The 24,840-nt window shown below is 45.1% G+C and overlaps 1 protein-coding gene across 3 annotated transcripts in view; it reads right to left on the reverse strand.

The window, feature by feature from the left end:
• LOC140482710 (neuronal acetylcholine receptor subunit alpha-2-like) overlaps nt 1-24,840 on the reverse strand; it is a 29,634-nt gene that overhangs the window by 2,854 nt on the left and 1,940 nt on the right. For 2 of the 3 annotated variants that reach the window (XM_072580249.1, XM_072580248.1), the window contains exons 2-6: nt 20,291-20,585; nt 18,570-18,721; nt 14,113-14,157; nt 12,103-12,212; nt 6,984-8,016 (exon numbers count right to left, since the gene is read on the reverse strand). In XM_072580249.1, coding sequence (XP_072436350.1) covers nt 6,984-8,016; nt 12,103-12,212; nt 14,113-14,157; nt 18,570-18,721; nt 20,291-20,375 — 1,425 coding nt within the window. In that variant the 5' untranslated portion in view covers nt 20,376-20,585. Of the gene's footprint in view, nt 1-6,983; nt 8,017-12,102; nt 12,213-14,112; nt 14,158-18,569; nt 18,722-20,290; nt 20,586-24,840 lie in introns of those variants that run through there. The other variant, XM_072580250.1, reaches the window with a different exon arrangement.

The following is a 24,840-nucleotide window of genomic DNA, read 5'->3' on the forward strand; positions in this document are numbered from 1 at the left end:
TCAGGAGGGTTTCCTAACTCAGTACATTGACAGGCCGATGAGGGGAGAGGCCATTCTAGACTTGGTGCTCAGAAACGAGCCAGGGCAGGTATCAGATCTTGTGGTGGGAGAGCATTTTGGTGATAGTGACCACAACTGCCTTACATTCTACATAGCTATGGAGAAGGAGAGGATTAGACAAAATGGGAGGATATTTAACTGGGGATGAGGAAACCATGATGCGATTAGACATGAATTAGGAAGCATGGATTGGGAGCAATTGTTCCATGGTAAAGGCACTATAGACATGTGGAGACTGTTTAAGGAACAGTTGTTGCAAGTGATGAATAAATATGTCCCTCTGAAACAGGCAAGAAGGGGTAAGATAAAGGAACCTTGGATGACGAGAGTGGTGGAGCTCCTCATCAAATGAAGAAGGTAGCTTACATAAGGTGGAGGAAGCTAGGGTCAAGCTCAGCTCCAGAGGATTACAGGCAGATGAGGAAGGAGCTCAAAAATGGTCTGAGGAGAGCCAGGAGGGGGCATGAGAAAGGCTTAGCAGAATGGATTAGGGAGAACACAAAGGCATTTTATACTTATGTGAAGAATAAGAAAATGGTCAAACAAAGAGTAGGGCCAATCAGGGATAGCATAGGGAACTTATGTGTGGAGTCTGAGGAGGTAGGGGAAACCCTAAATGAGTTTTTGCTTCTGCCTTTACGAAAGAAACGAACTTTGTAGAGAATGAAACTTTTGAAGAGCAGGTGTGCATGCTGGAATGGATAGAGATAGAGGAAGCTGATGTGCTGAAAATTTTGTCAAACATTAAGATTGACAAGTTACCAGGCCCAGATCAGATTTGTCCTCGGCTGCTTTGGGAAACGAGAAATGCAATTGCTTCACCACTTGCGAAGATCTTTGCATCCTCGCTCTCCACTGGAGTCTACCTGACGACTGGAGAGAGGCAAATGTAATTCCTCTCTTCAAGAAAGGAAATAGGGAAATCCCCGGCAATTACAGACCAGTAAGTCTCACGTCTGTCATCTGCAAGGTGTTGGAAAGGATCCCGAGGGATAAGATTTATGACCATCTGGAAGAGCATGGCTTGATTAAAGGCAGTCAGCACGGCTTTGTGAGGGGCAGGTCATGCCTCACAAACCTTATCGAGTTCTTTGAGGATGTGACTAGAAAAGTTGATGAGGGTCGAGCTGTGGATGTGGTGTATATGGACTTCAGCAAGGCATTTGATAAGGTTCCCCATGGTAGGCTCATTCAGAAGGTCAGAAGGAATGGGATACAGGGGAACTTAGCTGTCTGGATACAGAGTTGGCTGGCCAACAGAAGACAGCGAGTGGTAGTAGAAGGAAAATATTCTGCCTGGAAGTCTGTGGTGAGTGGTGTTCCACAGGGCTCTGTCCTTGGGCCTCTACTGTTTGTAATTTTTATTAATGACTTGGATGAGGAGATTGAAGGACGGTCAGCAAGTTTGCAGATGACACAAAGGTTGGAGGAGTCGTTGACAGTATAGAGGGCTGTTGTAGGCTGCAGCGGGACATTGACAGGATGCAGAGATGGGCTGAGAGGTGGCAGATGGAGTTCAACCTGGATAAATGTGAAGTGATGCATTTTGGAAGGTTGAATTTGAAAGCTGAGTACAGAATTAAGGATAGGATTCTTGACAGTGTGGAGGAACAGAGGGATCTTGGTGTGCAGGTACATAGATCCCTTAAAATAGCCACCCAAGTGTACAAGGTTGTTAAGAAAGCATATGGTGTTTTGGCTTTCATTAACAGGGGGATTGAGTTTAAGAGTCATGAGATCTTGTTGCAGCTCTATAAAACTTTGGTTAGACTGCACTTGGAATACTGCGTCCAGTTCTGGTCGCCCTATTATAGGAAAGATGTGGATGCTTTGGAGAGGGTTCAGAGAAGGTTCACCAGGATGCTGCCTGGACTGGAGGGCTTATCTTATGAAGAGAGGTTGACCCAGCTCGGACTTTTTTCATTGGAGAAAAGGAGGAGGAGAGGGGTCCTAATGAGGTATACAAGATAATGAGAGGCATAGATAGAGTCGATAGCCAGAGACTATTTCCCAGGGCAGAAATGGCTAACACGAGGGGTCATAGTTTTAAGCTGTTTGGAGGAAAGTAAAGAGGGGATGTCAGAGGCGTGTTCTTTACACAGAGAGTTGTGAGAGCATGGAATCCGTTGCCAGCAGCAGTTGTGGAAGCGAGATCACTGGGGACATTTAAGAGACTGCTGGACATGCATATGGTCACAGAAATTTGAGGGTACATGCATGAGGATTAATGGTCGGCACAACATCGTGGGCTGAAGGGCCTGTTCTGTGTTAAACTGTTCTATGTTCTATGTTCTATGTCAGCTTCAATCTGTAAAACTAGTTTCTCACCTTGGTGTTGTGCTTTATCAGATTTCTGCTTTTGGTTAACCATTTTCCCATTGTGGTCTGTGCAGGTACTTTCCTCTCTGTTTGTGATTTTTGTCAGGTTTCCCTTTCTGATTTAATCTTTGCACTGAAGTTAGTCAAGACAGAGTGAGACAGTCAGAAAAAGGACGGAGTCAAGAATTTGCATAATAAATAGGAAGGTGGAGGTGGAGTGAGGTCACAACTGGTCTAACTAATTGGTGGAGCAGGTTTGAAGGAGTGAATGGACAACTCTTGTAGCCTTACCCTTCAAGGTGCCTTGAGTGTGCCCATCCATCACCTTTAACATTCACTTCCTTCACAGTAGCAGCAGTGTGTATCATCAACAAGATGCAATACAGAAATTTATCAAGGATCCTTAGATAGCGCCTGCCAAACCCACAACCATTTCCATCTGGAAGGACAAGGGCAGCAGATACATTGGAACACCAGTCCCTGCAAGTTCCCTCCAAGCTACTCACCATCCTAACTTGGAAATACATCACCATTCCTTCAGTGTCGCTGGGTCAAAACCTTGGAATTCCCTCCCTAAAGGCATAGAAGGTCAACCCACAGCACACGGACTGCAGAGGTTCAAGAAGGCAGCTCACCCCACCTTCTCAAGGGGCACCTAGGGATGGAGCAATAAATGCTGGTCTGGCCAGCGATGCCCAGATGCCAGGAATGAATATTTTTGAAATCTCACCAGATTGCATGTTGATAACATTGCTAATTAATCTTGACTCATTACACAATACTGGGTCTAAAATAGCATTATAAGCGAAAGTGAGGACTGCAGATGCTGGAGATCAGAGGAGAGTAGTGCTGAAAAAGCACAGCAGGTCATGGCAGTATCCGAGGAGCAGGAAAATCGACATTTTGGGCAAAAGCCCTGCATCATTCCTGCTCCTTGGATGCTGTCTGACTTGCTGTGCTTTTCCAGCACCACTTTAATCTTGACTAAAATACTTTTATGTCTAGTTGGCTCCACAACACATGGCCTTGTGAAACTGTCAGAAAAACATTCCACACAGGCATTTAACAGAGAATGAAACATGGTTTCAAGTAGTTGTTTGCAGTATTTAAATTTGATCAATAAAAATCTGCCATTGACAGCTAGGCTCAGTAATGATGACCATGAAGCCACCATGTTTTAATTACGATACCATTTCTTTGAAGACAGTTCAGAGAAGGTTCACGTGGATAATCCCTGGTGTGGAGGGACTGTCTTATGAGCAAAGGCTGAACAGGTTAGGATTTTACTCACCGGAGTTTAGAAGAATGAGAGGTGATCTTATTGAAACTTATCCGATTCTTATGGGGCTTTTCAGGGTAAAAGGATGTTCCCCCTCATGGGAGAGTTTAAGACCAGAGGGCAGAGTGTCAGAATAAAGGGCCATCAACTTAAGACTGAGAGAAGGAGAAATTTCTTCTGTCAGAGGATTATAAGTCTTTGGAATTCATTGCCATAGAGAGCTGTGGGGGAATCTGCCCATAATGTATATTTCAGGCTGAGACAGACATATTCTTGTTCATTCGGGGAATCAAGAGTGATGGGGTAAAGGGGAGGAAGGTGGAGATGAGGAATGTAGGATCAACCATGAACATATTTGCTGGCAGAGCAGGCTTGAGGGGCCAAATGGCCAACTTCTGTTCGTATTCTTTGTTGTATTATTGTCCTTTAGGGAAAGAAATCTGCCATCCTTACCTGTCTGACCTACATGTGATTCCAGACCAACAGCAATGTGGTTGCTTCATAACTGCTCTCAAGAAAGCCACACAGCTGAAGGGCAATTAAGGATTATACCTATTCACTTGGCACTCCCCCACAGTTATTACATTGCCTTTGTCACAAGTTCCAATAATTTATTGTGTAATGCCATGTCCAACTAAGCCCAGCTGGGAGGCCTATAAACCATCACCACCTTTTTCTGAACCTTGCTAGGCATGATCTCCACTCCTACTGTCTCAACACTATCACCACTGTTGCATTGTCATCCTTTATTCTCAGGTCTACCTCCCCTCCTTTACTCAGACCTCTCATATATTAAAGTTGATATTTCTCTGTACCTTCTCTGTAGCTGCAACACCAAATTCTGCATTCTGTTCTATTACCCTGATGTACTTATGGAAGGTATGATTTGTATGGTTAGCACACATAACAATACTTTTCACTGTATCTCTGTACATATGACAATAACAAATCAAATCAAATCAAATCAAATCATTCTGTCTGCCTTTTAAAACTATGAGATTTGTGGAATGGGGCTTCTGTTTAGATTGTCACCATGTAACAGTTTGATTGAAACCCTTTTGTTCCTTTCTCTCTCTCTCAGTGTTGCTACCAAGGCCAGTATTTGTTGCCCATCCCTAATTGCCCTTGAACTGTGTGGCTTACTTGACCATTTCAAAGTCCACCACATTGCTTTGGGTCTGGAGTCACATGTAGGTCAGAAAATGTAGGACAGCAGATTTCCTTCCCCAAGTGGCATTAATAATCCAGATGGGTTTTTTTAATAACAATCAATGATAGTATCATGGTCACCATCACTCAGTCTAGCTTTCAAGGGCAAATTTTGTAAAATCAAACCTAAATTCCACCAAATACTTCTTGAACCCATGTCCCCGGATCAGTAGCCTAGGCCTCATGTGCATTAATCTCTTCACCTTCCCACTACACAACCATCTCCCTTTCGATTGACCTGTCTTTGTGCCAAAGTGATGCAATGTGTTTTAATTTACAGTTTCCGGCAAGGACCTCACTCTCTGATGCTTTATTTACTGCCAAACTCAATTACAATAATGAGGACAAAATGTACACCGAGGAATCTCCTGTCAAAGTGCTCCCATTAAAATAATTTACATTTTTAACTGTTTCTCATTTCCCATGAATTAGTGTGAAGTGAGATTTCGATCCAGGTCAAGTTAGGTAAACCTCCACACAGATAGTCTGGCCTCACAAAAATGATCTATTCTGTTGCTGCAGCTTTTATGTTTAGACTTTTAAATCTCCCTTCAGCAGAACACTCCTTGCCTGTCAGTTTAAAGCACATCCCCCTGCCCTGATATTATTAGCTGATGTTCTGTTTCCCAACGCTCACCCTTCCTCTGGACAGGGCATCTCTGGTTATCAGTGTTTGTACCACAACCCTGTAACACTACTTTTCCTTTTCTGTTTAACTTTCCAAATCTCTCCCGCTGAGAACACTGCCCTGTTACTGGGCAATGTTGGACTAACAAGGTAGATGAAGGAAGGGTGTTCCCAATGGCGGGGGAGTCTGGAACCAGGGGTCATAGTTTAAGGATAAGATAAACCTTTAAGGACTGAGATGAGGAGAAAAGTCTTTACCCAGAGAGTGGTGAGCCGGTGGAATTCACTGCCACTGAAAGTAGTTGAAGGCAAAACATTATGTGATTTCAGGAAGGAGGTGGATATAGCTGCCGTGGCTAAATGGTTGAAGGGATATGGGGGGGCTGGGGGGTGGTGAGGGTGGATGATGGAGGATGGGATTACGGCATTGAGTTTGATGGTCTCCCATGGTCATATCAAATGGTGGAGCATGCTCAGTGGGTCAAATGTCTACTCCTCCACCTATCTTCTATATTTCTATGGTTGTTTGACATTATCTTTACAGCTCTCCTGTTTCTCTGTGAAATGACTCTGTTTGATATCTGAGTACAGGGTTAATCTGGAATCTATCCAATGGTGCTGATGAGACATCCAGTTTTCCATACACCCCTCAGCTTTATCTAATCCAAACCTATGCCTCCTTCATTGAGTGAAGTCCATTCTCCATCAACATCTCCTGTAATATCTCTGCACGACTCACCTCCACCTCACAGTATACCCCATTGTGGACACCAGCCTTTCAGATCTGGACACCTCCCCCAAATCTGACTCACACCCTCCTGCTTTAACAGCCCCACCCCTTCCCCCACATCTGTCATAGTCCCACCCCCCACCCTCCACAACTGCTACTCCTGAGGCTAAGGTTTTGTCGAAGCTATGCCCCACCCCATTCCCGCCCCTGACCTCCGGCTGACCCCGGGAATTCACTATTGACATGTCCATCATTCAGAATTTCCAGAATTGGGAGCTTTGGCTACTCCAAAGTAGGAGAGGCCTGTCAGCCAATCAGAGAGTCAGCTGCTGTTTTGCCTCAGCAGCACCACCAGCACCAGTGGCCAGTTCTGGAACTGCAGCCATAACAGAGGTGGTTCCAAATGACAAACTGCAACAAAGGTGGAGTGGTCAACAATCCCAAAAAACCTCAAGGTTTGGAAGATATTTCCTCTTGAGGGACAGATCTTACTGCTGGAGGAGATGTCGGTTGAGCATGGTGTGCCTGATCTCTAAGACTGCCATGTTATATTGGGAGATCTCCCCAGGAAGAAAAGCCCCCATTAGGCAGTAGAGATGGGAAAGTCCCAGTCACAGCAACTCGAAACACTGCCATCCCAGTGTGCCTGTCCCTGAGGTAGGGTGTAAGAATCTGGCCACAGAACCCTCCCAAGCAGTCCTTCCCCCGACTGGAAGGGACACACACCCCCCCCCCCCAAATACTATTGGCAACACTTACTGAAAAGTCGGCATCCTCAGCTCGGAGATGGTTGGCGATGTAATGCACTCCTTCCAGTGCCCTGATGATGCTGGGTGATAGTGGCAGACTGGCTCCTGTCTGAGTGATGTTACTAGCCCAGGCTCGGCGGCTGCCATTGACCATCCCCCCTGTGGATCTGCTGGGCTTGAGGCGACACGGGTAGCCAAGGGCACAAGGACTCACCAGCCTGGGTTGGCAGGGGGGCAGGCCAAACCGGAGTTCCTCACCCCCTGAGGAAGTGCAGCATTTGCACGGCGCAAGCTTCAACTCCAGAGGACTGAAATGGTTGGAGAACGTCTCAGCTTTGGGTCTTGGTCTCTTCATGAACAGCCAGCGAGGGATGAAATCCAGGAAGACCTTCTTCACCCACCTGGGCATCTTGTGGGTGTTGGGCGAGCGGTGGTGGATGTTGAGGACAAAGACAGTGATAACAATGGAGAGCGTGACAAAGATCATGGTGAAGAGCAGGTATTCCCCGATTAAAGGAATGACCAACGAGGTCGAGGGGATGATTTCCGTAATAAGCAGCAGGAAGACAGTCAGGGACAGCAATACTGAGATACAAAGCGTAATTTTCTCTCCACAGGCTGATGGTAAATGGAAGACCAAAACGGTTAAACAGGAGATGAGTAAACAAGGAATGATGAGGTTAATGGTGTAGAAGAGAGGGAGCCTCCTGATAATGAAGGAATACGTGATATCAACGTACACCTCAAAGCAACAGTCATACTTCTTGCTGTTATAAACCCCCACTGTGTTGACTATCGCCCACTCGCCACTTTCCCAGTAGTCCTTAAGGTCCACATTCCTGCCCATGCTCCTCAGATCGATCTTGGACTTGTCGTGCGTCCAGGAGCCAAACTTCATTTTACAATTCTGCTGGTCGAAAGGAAAGAAGGTAACGTCGATGCTGCAGGAGCTCTTGTAGATCGCCGGGGGCACCCACTGTACCTGGCCTGTCGAGAAGAGGTGAGCCTTCGTCATGTGTGTCACTGCAAACTCACCATCTGCACTGCAACAAACAAACAGGGCATGTTTACAGAGCCATTGGGACCAGGGTTAAATCATCCACAAGGCAAAGCTCATCCAGCAAATCAATCGGAAGACCATAACAACAGGAGTAGGCCATTCAGCCCCTCAAGCCTGTTCATGGCTGATCCAACATCTCTCACATCCATTTTCCTGCCCTTTCCCTGTAACTCTTGACTCCTCAACTGATCAATGATATATCTGTCTCAGCCTTAAATATATCCAAGGACCCTGCCCCTGCCTCTCTGTTGTAAGGAGCTCCAAAGAGTCACAACCCTCTGAGAGAAGAAATTCCTCCTTGCCTCAGGCTTAAATTGGTGCCCCTTTATAATGAGACTATCCCTCTGGTTCTAGACTGTTCCATGAGGGGAAACATCCTCTCAGCATTCACCTTGCCAAGCCCTTTAATTATCCTCTGTATTTCAACAAAGTTGCCTCTCATTCTTCTAAACTCCAGTGAGTCGAGTCCCAAACTGTTTAGCCTTTGCTCGTAAGACATTCCCTCCAAACCAGGGATTATCCAAGTCAACCTTCTCAGAACTTCTTTCATTGAAATTACATCTTCCCTTAAATTAGAGGATGAAAACTGCTGATAGTACTCCAGCTGTGGTCTCCCCAGCCCCTTGCACTGTTGCTGTAAGGCTTCCCTAAGCTTATCCTCCACCCATCTTGAAATAAGGGCCAACATTCCATTCCCCTTCCTGATTACCTGCTGCCCCCATATGCTAGCTTTCTGTGTTTCATTCACAAGTTCTCATAAGACCATTTGTGTTGCAGTTTTCTGCAGTTTCTGTCTATTTAATCTTGCTCAATTTAATCTAACCATCTCCCCTGAAGGTGCAATCCTTGCAGTTTATGTAATTAATTTCAATTTAATGAGCAGCTAAATTTGCATTGATTAAAAGGCTGACAATCTGGAAGGTCTCTTCTCTCTGAGAACAGTGCTGGTTCGATATGTTTGACATTCTGAAACTAGTTTGTAGCTGCCAGGTTTTCAGAACTCCCCCATTGGAACCAATCTTGACATACCAGCAAATATACATTCACTAGCTAAATATGTCAATTAAAATCAAAGGAAATCTTTCTATCTGTCAAACAAGCGTGAAATCTCTTCAGACATTTATTCCACAAATCATCAGGGAATGGGTCCTTGTCAGTTCTTGTTAATTCATTCACAGGCTGTGAGCTCTGCAGGCATTTATCACCCAGACCCAGTGGACCTCAACGGGTTTATCATTTCAGAGGGCCGTCTGCCAGTTAGAGTGACTGAGGATGACCGACTCCTCTCCGGAAGAGCATGCCTGAACTCCTTGGGGATTTATGACTGTCTGACAGCTTTCTGGTCACATCTACCGAGACCAGCTTCACACATCCTGAATTTTCAAACCTGTTGGGACGTGAACATTCTGGCTCAGGATTATGAAGGTGGACCCCAAGGTCACCAATCCCATGTCAGAGTTTAGCCAACTCCCTGACAGCCGGCTGGCTCCAAGCAGATATGGTGAAGTGGATTGGGATGGCACCATGGCTCAGTGGTTAGCACTGCTGCCTCCCAGCGCCAGGGATCCGGGCTCAATTCCATCTTCGGACGATTGTCTGTTTGGAGTTTGCACGTTCTCCCCAATTGTGTTTCCTCGAGGTGTTCCAGTTTTCTCCTACAATCCAATGATGCATGGATTAGTGGATTGGCCATGCTAAATTGCCCCTAATGTCTGGGATGTAAATTAGTTGGAATAGCCATGGGCAATGCAGAGTTACAGAGATAATGCTCTTGAGAGGGTTGGTGGGGACTCGATGCTTCAAACGGCCTGCATCCTGGGGGCATTCTATGAAGCAGAAACTATAGCAGTTATTTATAGGTAACTGCATTCTCCAAGGACTGAAAGTTGAACCACAGGCTAACCTACAACTCAGTAAACTGTTATATTATTAATCTGGTACAGATTTGACCATTGACTGGCATACAGAAAGATGACAATACTGCAGCTGCATGGCTACAAGCATTTACCAGTCTCTCTCTCTCTCTCTCTCTCTCTCTCTCTCTAATGGAATAACCCATGGCTGTGCTATATCAAGAATCCTTGTCCTCTCTGGTGATGAATTACCATGGGTGACAAAGACAGATATGGTGAACTTTACCTGACCGGGGGTGCACACACACATTCCAGGAGGAGTTCTGGATTGTTCCTGGATGAGACTTGTGGTAAAATGCAGAAGATCCACCATAATCTTACTGACAAGCAGAGGAAGGTCAATAGGTTAAATGGCCTCTTCCTGTTTCTAATGGATGAACTTTTTGTACACTCTTCAACACAAAAGCAAAGGGGAAAACCCTTTACTGCTAGTTATAGAGTCAGAGAGTCATAGAGATGTACAGCATGGGAAAAGACCCTTCAGTCCAACCCGTCCATGCCGACCAGATATCCCAACCCAATCTAGTCCCACCTGCCAGCAACCGGCCCATATCCCATCAAACCCTTCCTATTCATATACCCGTCCAGATGCCTTTTAAATGTTACAATTTTTTCTAGCCTCCACAACTTCCTCTGGCAACTCATTCCATACCTGTACCATCCTCTGTGTGAAAAAGTTGCCCCTTAGATTTCTTTTATATCTTTCCCCTCTCACCCTAAACCTATGACCTCTAGTTCTGGGCAAGCCCCTCCACACACCTCCCCATCCCCCCAAACCCAGCCACTCCAGAGAAAAGACTTTGTCTAGTTACCCTATCCATGCCCTTCATGATTTTATAAACCTCTATAAGGTCACCACTCAGCCTCTGACGCTCCAGCGAAAACAGCCCAAGCCTGTTCAGCTTCTCCCTGTAGCTCAGATCCTCCAACCCTGAAAACGTCCTTGTAAATATTTTCTGAACCCTTTCAGGTTTCACAATATTTTTCCAATTGGAAGACCAGAATTGGATGTAATATTCCAACAGTGGCCTAACCAATTTTTCTGTACAGCCACAACATGATCTCCCAACTCCTGTACTCAATACTCTGACCAATAAAGGAAAACATACCAAACGCCTTCTTCACTATCCTATCTATCAATGACTCTACTTTCAAGGAGCTACGAACCTGCACTCCAAGGTCTCTTTGTTCAGCAACACTCCCTAGGACCTTACCATTAAGTGTATAAGTCCTGCTAAGATTTGCCTTCCCAAAATGCAGCACCTCACATTTATCTAAACTAAACTCCATCTGCCACTCCTCAGCCCATGGCTCATCTAATCAAAATCCCATTGTAATCCGAGGTAACCTTCTTTGCATGCACATGATGGCCTAAAACTGGAAGGCCATTTAAATCATCTGAGATAGTAGAACAGAAGAGGTACATTCAGCCTATTCAGTTCATGCCAACCCTCCCCAGAGCAATATCGTCAGTGTCCTTTCCTCGCCCCCCAGATTAAATCCCTATTGCACATTTGATTTCTTTCAAGTGTCCATTAAAATTCCTTTGAACATCATTGATCATTTCTGCTTCCAGCACCTTGCTGGGCAGCAACAGTCCAACTCATTCCCACCAGCTAGGACACGTGAACGTTTTCCTCATATTCACCCCCTCCACCTTCTGTAGCCCTTACCCCAGACTTTAAAGCTGTGCCTGCCCTCCGTTTATCCTTGTCCCATCAATCAAGGGAAAATTTTCCCTCATCCGTCTTATCCAATCCTGTTATAATCTCATCCACCTCGGTCTAATCTCCTCTCAGAGTCCTTTGCATCAAGGAGAACTATCCCAGCTCCTTAAACGACCACTACTCTCGTTAATCTTGCTCTCATCCTTGCTAAAATGACCATAACCAAATAAACTTCTGCCTCACTGAAGCCTTGTAAGGGTTCAACATCACTTCCTTGCTTTTATATTCATTGCCTTTATTTATAAACCCAAGATCCCATCTCCCTTGCTAACCACTCTCTCAATATGTACAACTACCTACTAAGACTGATGCACACACAACCCCAGGATCTCTGTCCCTACACATTCTTTCGGATTCAATTGTTTAAGTCCCCTTTTCCTTCTGTATTAATCCCAGAGGAATTTCGCCCAAGGAGACTGTAAAACTTACTTGTTGTAAAGAACAATGTCAGGAATCCAGATCATTTCAGAGGGGACACGGATTGAAGTTACATTGTCAAACTCCGCAGGATCCCATGTGAGTTTATAATCATACCATTCCTAGAAAAGAAACACAGGTAATCAGGAGGAGAACAGGGCTTTTGTGAGGAGCTGGCACAGTGTCTGACAAAATCTGAAGGAACAAGATCAGTGAAAGCAGAGGGGAAGCTACAGTCAGCCACTGTGAACCCCAGCCCAGTGAGATCAATTTTACAGAATACGTTTTTGTGTTTTTATTCATTCAGGGGGTGTGGATGTCACTGGCCAAGCCAACATTTATTGCCCATCCCTAGTTGCCCCTTGGGGGGGTGAGTTGCCTTCTTGAACCACTGCAGTCCATATGGGTTGACCCACAGTGCTCTTAGGGAGGGAATTCCAGGATTTTGACCGAGTGACACTGAAGGAACGGCGATATATTTCCAAGTCAAGATGGGGAGCAGCTTGGAGGGGAACTTGAAGGTGCCTCATCCTCTAGATGGAAGTGGTCGTGGGTTTGGAAGGTGCTATCTAAGGAGCCTTGGTGAATTTCTACAGTGCATCTTGCAGATGCTACACACTGCTGCTACTGAGTGTCGATGGTGGAGGGAGTGGATGTCTGTGCATGTGGTGCCAACGAAGTGGCTGCTTTGTTCTGGATGGTGTTAAGCTTCTTTACTGTTATTGCAGCAGCCCCCATCAGGCAAGTGGGAAGTATTCCATCACATTCCGGATTTGTGCCTTGTAGATGTTGGACAGGCTTTGGGGAGTCAGGAGATCAGCTACTTGCTGCAGAATTCCCAGCCTCTGACATGCTCTTGCAGCCATTGTGTTTATGTGGCAAGTCCAGTCAAATTTCAGATCAGTGGTAACCTCAAGGATGTTGAAACAAAATGGCATGTCAATAGCTCTGACAAAGGATTAAAATAGCATTAGGTTTAGAGGGATCATCACATCATTTTTTTCTTTTCACCCATGGGACTGGGCATTACTGGCTAGCCAGTATTTCTTGCCCACCCCAAGCTGCCCTTAATCTGAGTGGCTTGCAGAGGACAGTTGAGAGTCAGCCACATTGCTGTGGCCCTGGAGCCACATGTAGACCAAACCAGGTGAGGAGGAAAATTTTCTTCCCTCAAGGTCATTAGTAAACTAAATGGGCTTTTCCCAATAATCGACAATGGTTTCGTGTTCATCAGAAGTTTCATAATTCCAGATTTTGTTTTAAACTTGAATTCAAATTTCAGCATTTGTTGTGTCAGGATTTAAACCAAGGTCCATCGAACATTAGCTGAGTTTCTGGTTTAATACTTTAGCAATAATATCATTAGGGCATCACCTCCTGTGTAAGGCTGTGACTCATTAATCTGCAAGACCCACGCCAACAAATTCATCCAAACCCAAACCTCACCACCTACATGTTCATCAAGCATCAATCCTGACTAGCAGTTCTACAAAGTTTACACCACAGATCCATGAGGATCCATGCTATACACCTATAGGTCCATCAGCTCGCCAATTCACCCAAACAGGGTCCACCAGATCTCCAGTCAACCCAAACATACCCATCAGATCCATAATTCACTCATATAGGTACACCAGATCTCCAATCCACGCAAACAGGTCCATCAGATCTCTGGTCTAAAGGACAGAGATGAATGCCCAGTCAACACTTGGATCCTAAAATCCCTGAAGCCTAGTGGCCGACTAGGAAGGGAGCAGTTCGAAGCTCAGTGTCTCAGAGCAGGGCCTCGGAACTCACTTGGGAGCTCATAACCACTGGGTCCTAGCAGCCTCTGCCTAAAGGCCATGGACCTGGCCTTGGGATGGCTCCTTCTGGGGACTTGCTGTGAATCTCCTCAGGGGATTAGTCCCTGTTCCTGTCAAGACAGCTTATGAAGAATGTTGGGTGATCCCCCAGTGAGGGGATCACAGCGATATAGAGATCACAGAGGTAGGGGATTTTCCCTTTCAAAAACACACATACCTGCTTGAGCCAAACGTTAGTTGTCATCATCTGGTTTTTCTCATCCTATTTCAAGAAAAGGAAGGGAAAAGATAACAATTAATCACTACTTTATAACCAATATAACAATAAGGCAGTGGCATGCATCAATAATATTACAACAGAAACTTCTCTGAATTGTGTTGGTGAGTAAATTCAAGCCGATTCATTAGACTACTGCCCTGTTGTGTTTATTTATTCAAAGGATGTGGCATTGCTGGCTAGGCCAGCATTTATTGCCCATCCCTAATTTCTCAGAGGGCAGTTAAGAGTCAACCACATTGCTTGTGGGTCTGGAGTCACATGTAGGTCAGACCAGGTAAGGATAGCAGTTTCAATCTCTGAAGTCCATTGGTGTCTCAGATGGGTTTTCCAACAATCAATTCATGGTGTTAATTAGACTCATAATTCCAGATTTTTATTGAATTCAAGTTCTACAGCTAATGTGGCAGGATTCAAACCTGGGTGCCCAGAAGATTACCTGGGTCTCTGAATTAACAGTCCAATGATAATATGACTAGGCTATCACCTCCCCTGTTTCAGGTGATATGAAGTCATTTTTAAACAGTTGCCTTTCTACAACTAACCACAAATAGGACCATAAATATGTATTTCTGTAGCACCTCTTGCCATGTTATGATGTCCCAGAAGTACTTCAGAGCCAATGAATTGCTTTCAAAAAGCAATCAGCAGTGTAAGTGTGGGAAATGTGGGAGCCAATTTGCAAACAGGAAGTTCCCACAAACAACAGTGTGGCAATGAGCTACCTTCACAGATACTGATTGAGGGGTAAATATTGAGCAGCACCTTAGGAAGAAAGCCCCTGTGATTCTCAGAAACAGTGCCATGGGATTGTCTTCACCCACATGAGAGGGCAGCAGTGTGAGTGCAAATCTGAAAATGTGTATGGGCTGAATGAAGGGACGTGAGGGAGACTGGGTGCTGCCCGTCCCTCTCAGACGAGAGTGAACGTTTTCTGCTCCAATAATTTGTATCTAAGGGAGACATTTCTTTAATCTGCACTTGGTCTAATGGGCAGTCAACCAATGCAATCATTCCAGTTCTCGTTATGATGTTCTGCAGCTGGAATGCCTGTGGCATGTGCGGTCTGTACTAGCCTCTGGCAGATAACTGAAGCATAAGGAGAAACCTAATGAATTTCAGTGTGCTGACTGAGCACAGAGCAGCCTTCTCTGGACTGCACAGACTGAAGTGTCGACATTAGACTCCTTTCTCCCTCCCTCATCCAAGTAATTTCCCTTCTGATAACAGACAAAACAATGATCAGTTTAGAACCAACAAAAACTGACATTTATATAGCAATGTGAACATAATGACACACCACCAGCTCCTTCCCAAGACATTTATAAAAGAAAATACCTCACTGAGCCACAAAGAAACATTAGGAGAGACCACCAGAAGATTGGTTAAGGGGATAGTTAACGAGAGGGTTATAGGAGGGAGGTGAGGTAGAGATATGAATTGTATTTCAGAATTCAGGACCCAGGCAACTCAGGGTGGAGTATTTCAAATCAGGGATCGACAAGAGGCTAAAACTAGAGGGATACTGAGATCTCAGTTGCTTGTGGAGCTGGAGGAGATGACAGCAATAGACTGGGGTTTTGGAAACAGAAGAGAAAATTTTTAAGATGAAGATATTGCTTTATAAGGTCCAACTCATTGTTCAAGTTCAGACAGTCAGAGATAGCAGATTATTTAACCATGGAGGTCTCACAGTGGAGTCAAGTCTGCTAAGAATGGGAGGGGGAGGTTTGTGCGGAGTCAGAACCAAGTCTTGTCCCTTATCTCAGGACCAAAACCCTGGCCACTTTACTGCGAAAAGAGTGGCTCTGAAAGCCAGCTCCAGACGGAAATCCTAGTGCACAGGCCACAGTGTGGAGGGATCTCACTTCCTCTCAGAAGCACAGAGAACAGCAAACTGCTTAATGTTGTGACAAGGCCAAAGACATGGTCATATCAACGAAAGGTACAGTTCTAAATATTGTGCAAGAGCAGAGAGACTTGGGAATGCATCTACACAGATCGTCGAAAGTGACAGGGCAGTTTGAGAAAATGATTAATATAACACATGAGATCTTGGGATTTATTCGTAAGGAGTAACATAGCAAAGAAGCTATGATAAACTTGTATATAAAACTTTGATTCAATACAGTGCTCTGTTCTGGACATCGCATTTCAGGAAGGATGTGAAAACCTTATAAAGGCTGCAGTAAGAATTCACAGGAATGTTTACTTTATTCGTTCATGGGACATGAGTGTCACTGGCTAGGTCAGCACTTACTACCTGTCTCTAGTTGCCCCTTGAAAATGTGGGGGTGAGCTGCCTTCTTGAACCACTGCAGTCCATATTGCTGTAGATTGACCCACAATGCCTTTAGGAATTCCAGAAGTTTGACCCAGTGACACTGAAGGAGTAGCATAATATTTCTAAGTCAAGATGGTGAGAGTTTGTCGGGGAACTCATTTCTGCTACCCTTGTCCTTCTGGATGGAAGTGACTGTGGGTTTGGAAGGTGCTGTCTCAGGATCTTTGATGTATCTTCTAATGATCTCTGCGGTGTATCTTGTATTTAGTACACACTGCTGTGACTGTATCTTGGTGGTGAAGGGCTTCCCATTATACTATAACCAGTTATACATCCATAAAAGTGTATCTACACAACTCAGTATTTCTCAGTGCTGTGGCATTAGTACACAGATCTAGCCACTGGAGTGTGTTTAACGTAATCCTAGTAATTGTGAGAACATCAGACTGAATGAGAAGGCTCTCAATCCCTACAACACAGATAACAAGACACTAAGTGATGATAAATTATTCAACAGACAGCCCATTAAACTTTAATGTTCAACATACTAAATCTTTAATCTGTTTGTTTATTATGTCGTTCCTCCATCTTCATCCTCACAGAGTAAAAACACCCATGCCTGATCTTGATTTGACATCTGTTCTCCCCAAGTCTCTTTATCCTCTCAGCCAACAGCAGACCCTCATTCAGAGCCTAGCTCAGCTCCTGCTCCAGCCCCAGTCAACATTGCCTGGAAGCAACCAGCATTTACACATGGGTCACTGAAATCAATCTTGGTTTTGTCCCTTCCTCCAGTCCCTTTCCTGCTATACACTGTGGGGAAGAGAAGGGGGAAAGAAGCTCATTCAATCCTGCATAGAAAGCACAGCCTGTGTGAGTGCACATAACAACAATGACTAGTATTTCACAGTGAACTGCACTGGGGTATCTGAGAGTGTATCGAAAGCAATTTAATATTGCCTGAACATTTTGTTATTTTGCTTGGTGAGTATAAACACAGTATCACCGCAGCACAAATTCCCAGCAGTGATTGTGAGCACTACTGATTGGGAACACCAGTGATTGTGAACATCAGTGATTGTGAATTGCAGTGATTGTGAATTGCATTGATTGTGAACAGCAGTGATTGTGAACACCACTGATTGTGAACATCAGTGATTGTGAAAATCAGTGATTGGGAACTGTAGTGATTGGGAACATCGGTGATTCTGATTATAAGAAGTAGGAATAGGAGTTGGCCATTCAGCCCAGCAAGGCTACTCAACCATTTGATGAGGTCATGGCTGATCGGATAATCCTCAACTCCACTCTTCTGCTTTATCCCCAGAATCCTTGATTACCTTCCTGATTAAAAATCTATCTCAGCCTTGAAAATACTTAACAATCCAGCCTTGACAATCCTCTGCACTTCTGAGAGAAAAGGTTCTCCCCATCTGGCTTAATTAAGTGACTCTTTATCCTGAGAGGGTGTGCTCTGGTCTTAGACTCTCCCATGAGGGGGAAACTACCTTCCATTTTACTATCAAACTCCCTAAGAACTCCATCTGTTTCAAAAAGGGCACCTTTCATTCCTCTAAACTCCAATGAGTTCAGGCCCAACCTACTCAACCTCTCCTCATAAGAAAATCCCTTGCTATCCAGAATCAATCTGATGAACCTTCTCTGGACTGTGCATCGTTCCTTTGATAATGCGATCAAAGCCATTCACAGTATTTTAAGTATGCCTAACTATTATCTTGTATAGTTTCAACAAAATATTCCTACTTTTATTTATCATTCCTTTTGGAAGAAAGGCTAATATCCCATTTGCCTGCCGTATTACCTGCTGAAGCTGAATGCTGTTTTTTTTGTGATTCATGCACAAGGATTCTCAAATCCCTCTGTGTTGTAGCTTCCTCCATTTAAATAATATTCAGCTTCTCCATTCTGCCTGCTAATGTGAATAACCTCATATTTTCACATGACATCAGTGGTTGTGAGCAGCAGTGATTGTGAACAGAGGTCATTGTGAATTGGAATGATTGTGAACAGCAGTGATTGCGAGCAGTGATGATTGTGAACAATAATAATTTTGAACAGCAGTGAATGTGAGCTGATCAAAGCGATATCTTACCACGTCAATAAGCTGTGCGATGGAAAGGCCAAAGGTGACAATGACAGCATCTGAAGCATTGGTGACAGGTCTGGACCACCGATTGTAACCAGTGAAGAGATGTTTAAAGAGTCTCTCCTCAGCCTGAGAATGAGTCTTCTCCTGGCAATGGACTAAAGATAAGAAAGAGGAAGGGGGTGAGGAGAGAGAGGGGGAGGGAGAGGATGTGGGACAGGGAGAGGGAACAGGAAAGCGAGAGGAGAGTGGGAGAAAAAGAGGGAGAGGAAGAGTGAGAGGGAGAGATACGGGAGGGGGGAGAATGGAGCAAGAGAGGGGTGAGAGAGAGAGAGAGAGAGAGAGGGAGAGATTATGAGTCTTGATGAAGCCCACTGTAATGGATCAAACATATTGTTAACCCATTTGACCAGCATCCACCAATCACCTTAAACATTAACTTCCTCCTAATGCTATCACACCTTCCAAACCCATGACCACTTCCATCTAGAAGAACAAGGGCAGCAGAGACATGGGAATGCCACCCACCAAACCACTCACCATCCTGCCTTGAAAATATGTTGCTGTTCCTTCAGTGTCACTGGGTCAAAATCCTGGAATTCCATTCCTCAGGGCATTGTGGGTCTACCTACTGGACATAGACTGCAGCAGATCAGAAAGCACTATTTTCTCAAGGGTAACTAGGGATGGGCAATAACTAATAGCTTTCTATGCAATGCTCACATCCAGTGAACAAATGGAAGCATGGGTAATGAATACCAATGGGATTATTGCAGTGTCAGTGGCTGAGGTGATGGAATCTAAATGTTTGATGCACTTCAATGAGTGGTCTCTGCTGTGGTCAGCTTGTATTAAAATCTCACAATCCCTCAAAATAAAACTTCTCATTCATTGAGGTCATTACTATATTGCTGTTACTTTTTGTCTAGTACACCAGTCAGGAGCTACATGCATGTTATCTCGTGTGGTACATGATATAGGAGCCTCAGTGATGACCTGTGCTAACCCTAATGATGATCTGTCATCTATGACTTGAAACCAAACTTAACCATAAGAACTCTGAATGCCATTTCTACAAAGCCCTGATTGCCCAAGTTGCAGTGAAACTTGCTGGGCACTTAATGGTAATCAACCAAAATCAGAACGGGAAACCCTTAGAAACAGAAACAGAAGTTGCTGGAGAAACGCAGCAAGTCTGACATTACCTATGGGAAGAAAGCATTGTTAATGTTTTGGGTCCATTGACCCTTCTTCAGAACTGATGTAGATAGGAAAAGGTTGGTATACGTGCTGAAGGTGGGGTGGGAGATAAGTAAATGATGAAATGGAGCTCAGAGAGAGATAACAGCAGATGGGCAGGCAAAGAACTAGAAAATGGTGCGTCAGGGAGAGTCAAAAGCCATGGATGAAACTGCATTAGCTGTGATGGGTGCCCATAGCCCATGTGAAGACAAGAGGGTGGGTAAAGGACATGGAAGGAGGTGCCCAGGCCCTCAAATTGCTAAACTTTACACTGAGTCCTGAAGGCTGTCAAGTTCCCAAGAAAGTCCCTTTTCCCCTCTCTGTATGACCCACAATGGGACACAATGGGCCCAAAGGCCTTTCTTTTGTGCAGCACTGTCTGTCTAATTCTATAAATGGAACTGAAATCCTGTGAGGAGGTCCTCCATGGAATGAGAGGATCAGCAAGCAAGCACAAACATCCAAATTGCAAAATGTCAACTTACTGCATCTGCACAGGAAGAGGGAACAGAGGAGGAGCAGACTGCAGCCTCCTGGCACACTTCCTGCCGAGAGTAAATGAGTAAACATCTCCGTGTTCCTGACACTCCACTTTTAAACAAGAGGCAACAAGATTTCCGTTGTCCCACCAACAATTCATTAGAATGAAATTGCACAGCTAGCTTGGCTCAGGGTGTGGACTGCCTCTGAGATTCCCTCATAGCGCTGTCCGCGGTGCTGAAACTAGCTCTGTGCATCCACTGAGGAAGTGTCAGAGAGCCAGGAGTTACTGAACGTGTCCTGTCAGAGAGAGAGAAAAAAAAGAGAAACATCCACATTAATATTTCAACGAGGAGAAGTGCACTTTACTGTAATAAAACAGAGTGCTCATCGTCTAAATCTTCTTTAATCAAGTAAAGTGGTAGAAACAGAGATGAGGCCAAACTCTGTGACCCTTCAGTCTTAATCACTGAAATTCGAGCCAAGGTTCCACTCAAGTGTTTGTTTAAGAGCTAAATCCAATGGCCACTACTTAAACACAGCTTTCGATTCACAGTCATTAAACTTGAATTAAAACCCAACTCTTCCTACAAAAATACAAAATACAAATACAATTACAGGGAGAATGCTCGGCTGTGTATTCCAGGATTTAAGTGTCTTTGTTAATTCTCCACCAGTCTAACAGGAGTTGGTAAAATGACCCATCCTTTTGTGAAGCCTGTGTGACACTCACTATTCTGTTGCTGGGCACTGTTTAACAGAGTGAGCCTTGCTTCCTGGAAAGTCTCCTTGTTAGAGGGTGTCAAACATCTTTGATTTCCCAAGGTTACATTTAGATTACAACTTCAGTCTTATCGTTTTACATTAAGAAAGAGCTCTGCATTTCATACAGTGTGAAAAGAGGCCATTCAGCTCATCAAGTCTGCACCAACCCTCCAAATAACATCCCACCCAGACCGCAATCCTATCCTTGGTTTCAGCTTGGCCAATCCACCCTAACCTGCACATCTTTGGACTGTGGGAGGAAACTGGAGCACCCTGAGGAAATCCTCGCAGGCAATGGAGAGTATGTGCAAACTCCACACGGACCGTCACCTGAGGCTGGAATCAAACCTGAGTCCCTAGTGCCATGAAGCAGCAGTGCTAACCACTGAACCACCATGTTTTCCTGAGAGGATTTTCTGATCAGGGGTCCTTTAGCAATGACTTGCTTCGATGACTGTATCAGTGCTGCCTCGTGCTCCCACGAGGAGGTTGAAGATGACTGTATTGGCGCTGCCTCGTGCTCCCATGAGAAGGTTGAACAGTTCATCCACTTTACCAACACTTTCCACCCCGACCTCAAATTCACCTGGACCGTCTCAGACTCCTCCCTCCCCTTCCTAGACCTTTCCATTTCTATCTCTGGCGACCGAATCAACACGGACATTTATTATAAACCGACTGACTCCCACAGCTACCTAGACTACATCTCCTCCCATCCTGCCCCCTGTAAAAACACCATCCCATATTCCCAATTCCTTCATCTCCGCCGCATCTGCTCCCAGGAGGACCAGTTCCAAAACCGTACAACCCAGATGGCATCCTTCTTCAAGGACTGCAATTTCCCCCCAGACATGGTCGACGATGCCCTCCACCACATCTCTTCCACTTCCCACTCCTCCGCCCTTGAGCCCCGGCCCTCCAACCACCACCAGGACAGAAACCCACTGGTCCTCACCTACCACCCCACCAACCTCCATGTACAGCGTATCACCCGCCGTCATTTCCGCCACCTCCAAACGGACCCCACCACCAGGGATATATTTCCCTACCCTCCCCTATCAGCATTCCGAAAAGACCACTCCCTCCGTGACTCCCTCATCAGGTTCACACCCCCCCACCAACCCAACCTCCACTCCCGGCACCTTCCCCTGCAACCGCAAGAAATCAAAACTTGCGCTCACACCTCCCCCCTTACTTCCCTCCAAGGCCCAAAGGGATACTTCCATATCCGCCACAAATTCACCTGCATCTCCACACACATCATCTATTGCATCCGTTGCACCCAATGTGGCCTCTATATTGGGGAGACAGGCTGCCTACTTGCAGAACATTTCAGAGAACACCTCTGGGACACCCGGACCAACCAACCCAACCACTCCGTAGCACAACACTTCAACTCCACCTCCCACTCCACCAAGGACATGCAGGTCCTTGGACTCCTCCATCGCCAGACCATGGCAACACGATGGTTGGAGGAAGAGAGACTCATCTTCCGCCTAGGAACCCTCCAACCACAAGGGATGAACTCAGATTTCTCCAGTTTCCTCATTTCCCCTCCCCCCCACCTTGTCTCAGTCAAATCCCTTGAACTCAGCACCGCCTTCCTAACCTACAATCTTCTTCCTGACCTCTCTGCCCCCACCCCACTCCGGCCTATCACCCTCACCTTGACCTCCTTCCACCTATCGCATTTCCAACACCCCTCCCCCAAGTCCCTCCTCCCTACCTTTTACCTTAGCCTGCTGGGCACACTTTCCTCATTCCTGAAGAAGGGTTTATGCCTGAAATGTCGATTCTCCTGTTCCTTCGATGCTAAATGCAACACATTTTCAGCTCCTTTAGCAATGCAAAACCTTGCTTCAGAACTGGTACAGGAAATGTGGTGGGAGGCTGGGGAGAGGAGGATCAGGCATGTAGAGATGTTTCCCACTCTCAAAGTGTTCTGGTCTTGGGGAGAAGGAGGTGTTGGGTCTGGTGACTGGGAGGCATTATGCAGAGGAGGTGCTGGATCAGAGTCGAAGGTGTGCAAGGAATCCAGCTAGATGCAAAGATGTTGGGGTGTATGGGAATTTGAGGTTCAGTTTAATAGTTACCCAGCAGATAGGCTAGGTTTTTGGTAGACTAACTTTTCCTGAGTCGCTTTTTACTTCCCTACAGTTGAACTCTCAGAATTCTCCAGTTTAAACAGAAACTTTTGGAAGAATCCAGAGAAGGAGGAATTTCCCATAGGAATCTTCAGGCTGCTAGACAATTCCCTCAGAGTCTGCTATAACAGTAATTCCACCAGATCCCCGTGCACAACTCCCTCCAACACTGCAGAAACAATTACCTCACCATCAGAAAATCAAGGACATCATGTTACAAACAAAGAGGCAAACTAAAACACTGTCAGAATGGTCAACAGTGAATCTTCATAAAGATTGGTTGGTGAATGGAGAGGACCTCCACAAACACAGATCAATGAACAGAGATGAAAATAGGGGAAATGGTGAAGAAGCTCAGCTGCTTTGGCAGCATTTGTGGAGAAAGAAAGAGAGTTAATGTTTTGTGTCTAATATGAACCTTCTTTGGAACTGAAGATGTTTGATATATGATACTTTTTTTTATCCTATTTGTCAAAGTGAAAGATGAAGTGAGTGAGGGTGCCCAGAGCAAATGACAAAGAGAGTGCTAATGGGGATAAAGAAGGGATTGAGGTACAGAAGAAGTGTTAATTGTAGGTGTGAATAAGAGGAAATAGATCAGCACTGCTGAGAGAGCAAACCCATGCAAACAAGGGGAACAGGGTGTAATGACAATGAAAGATAGAGTCCTCCCTCACAAGCAAACAGAGTGACAAGCAGAGAGAAATTTTCCTGTTGACTTCTCCTGTAGTCAGTGCTGTGAGGACAGGGAGTAGAGTCTAGAACTGACTCAGAATTGTGCATCGAAGGAATGGTTGTAGCAGGCAATAAATAATGTAACTATTTACACCAACTCAAAGTGGAGTTTGGCAGCTCAAAGGAGACGATGTATAATTGAGGTGACAGCACAAAGCTTTGCAAATTGATGTGGAAATCACCTGGAATAATCAGATGATGCCATTCTGTCTTGAAGGGTTTTAGAGTCACGGATGTAATTGTTACGTCCTGGCCCTTTCATTAAGGGGCTCACCGGCCTCCCCTTGCCCAACTGAATTATTCCAGCACTGAACCAGCATCAAGCTCATCCCCTATGTCAACCTGATTGCTAAGTCAGATTATAGCAGGTAAAAATCCAACATCACATCACAGCTGTACATCGAGGGTACCAGTGGGCCCTCCCATATGAATCACCGCTGATTGACTCCACTGGGAGCATAGAATCAAAGAACCATATAGTACAGAAGAGACCCTTCAGCCCATCAAGTCTGCATCAACAAAAACCACTCTAAACCTACATTAGTCCCACTTTCCAACACTTGATCCATAGATTTGAATGTTGTGACATTTCAAGAGCTTGTCCAATTGCTTTTTAAAGGTAGTGACATTTCCCACCTCAACTACAATTCCACACAGTGCAATCCAGATTCCCACCACCCTCTGCGTGAAAATTTCTTCCTTCAAGTTCACTCCAAACCTCCTGCCTTTCACATTAAAAATAAGCACCTTGTTAATGATCCTTCAGCTAAGGGGAACAGCTGCTATTTATCCACCCTGCCCATGCTCCTCATAATCTTCTACACCTCTGTCAGGTACCCCCCCCCCCCAACCCCCTTAACCTAACTCTGCTCCTAAGGAAACAGCTTAAGTTTATCTTCCTCATTGAAATG

The sequence above is a fragment of the Chiloscyllium punctatum genome, chromosome 11, assembly GCF_047496795.1.
Source record: "Chiloscyllium punctatum isolate Juve2018m chromosome 11, sChiPun1.3, whole genome shotgun sequence".
NCBI lineage: Eukaryota > Metazoa > Chordata > Chondrichthyes > Orectolobiformes > Hemiscylliidae > Chiloscyllium > Chiloscyllium punctatum.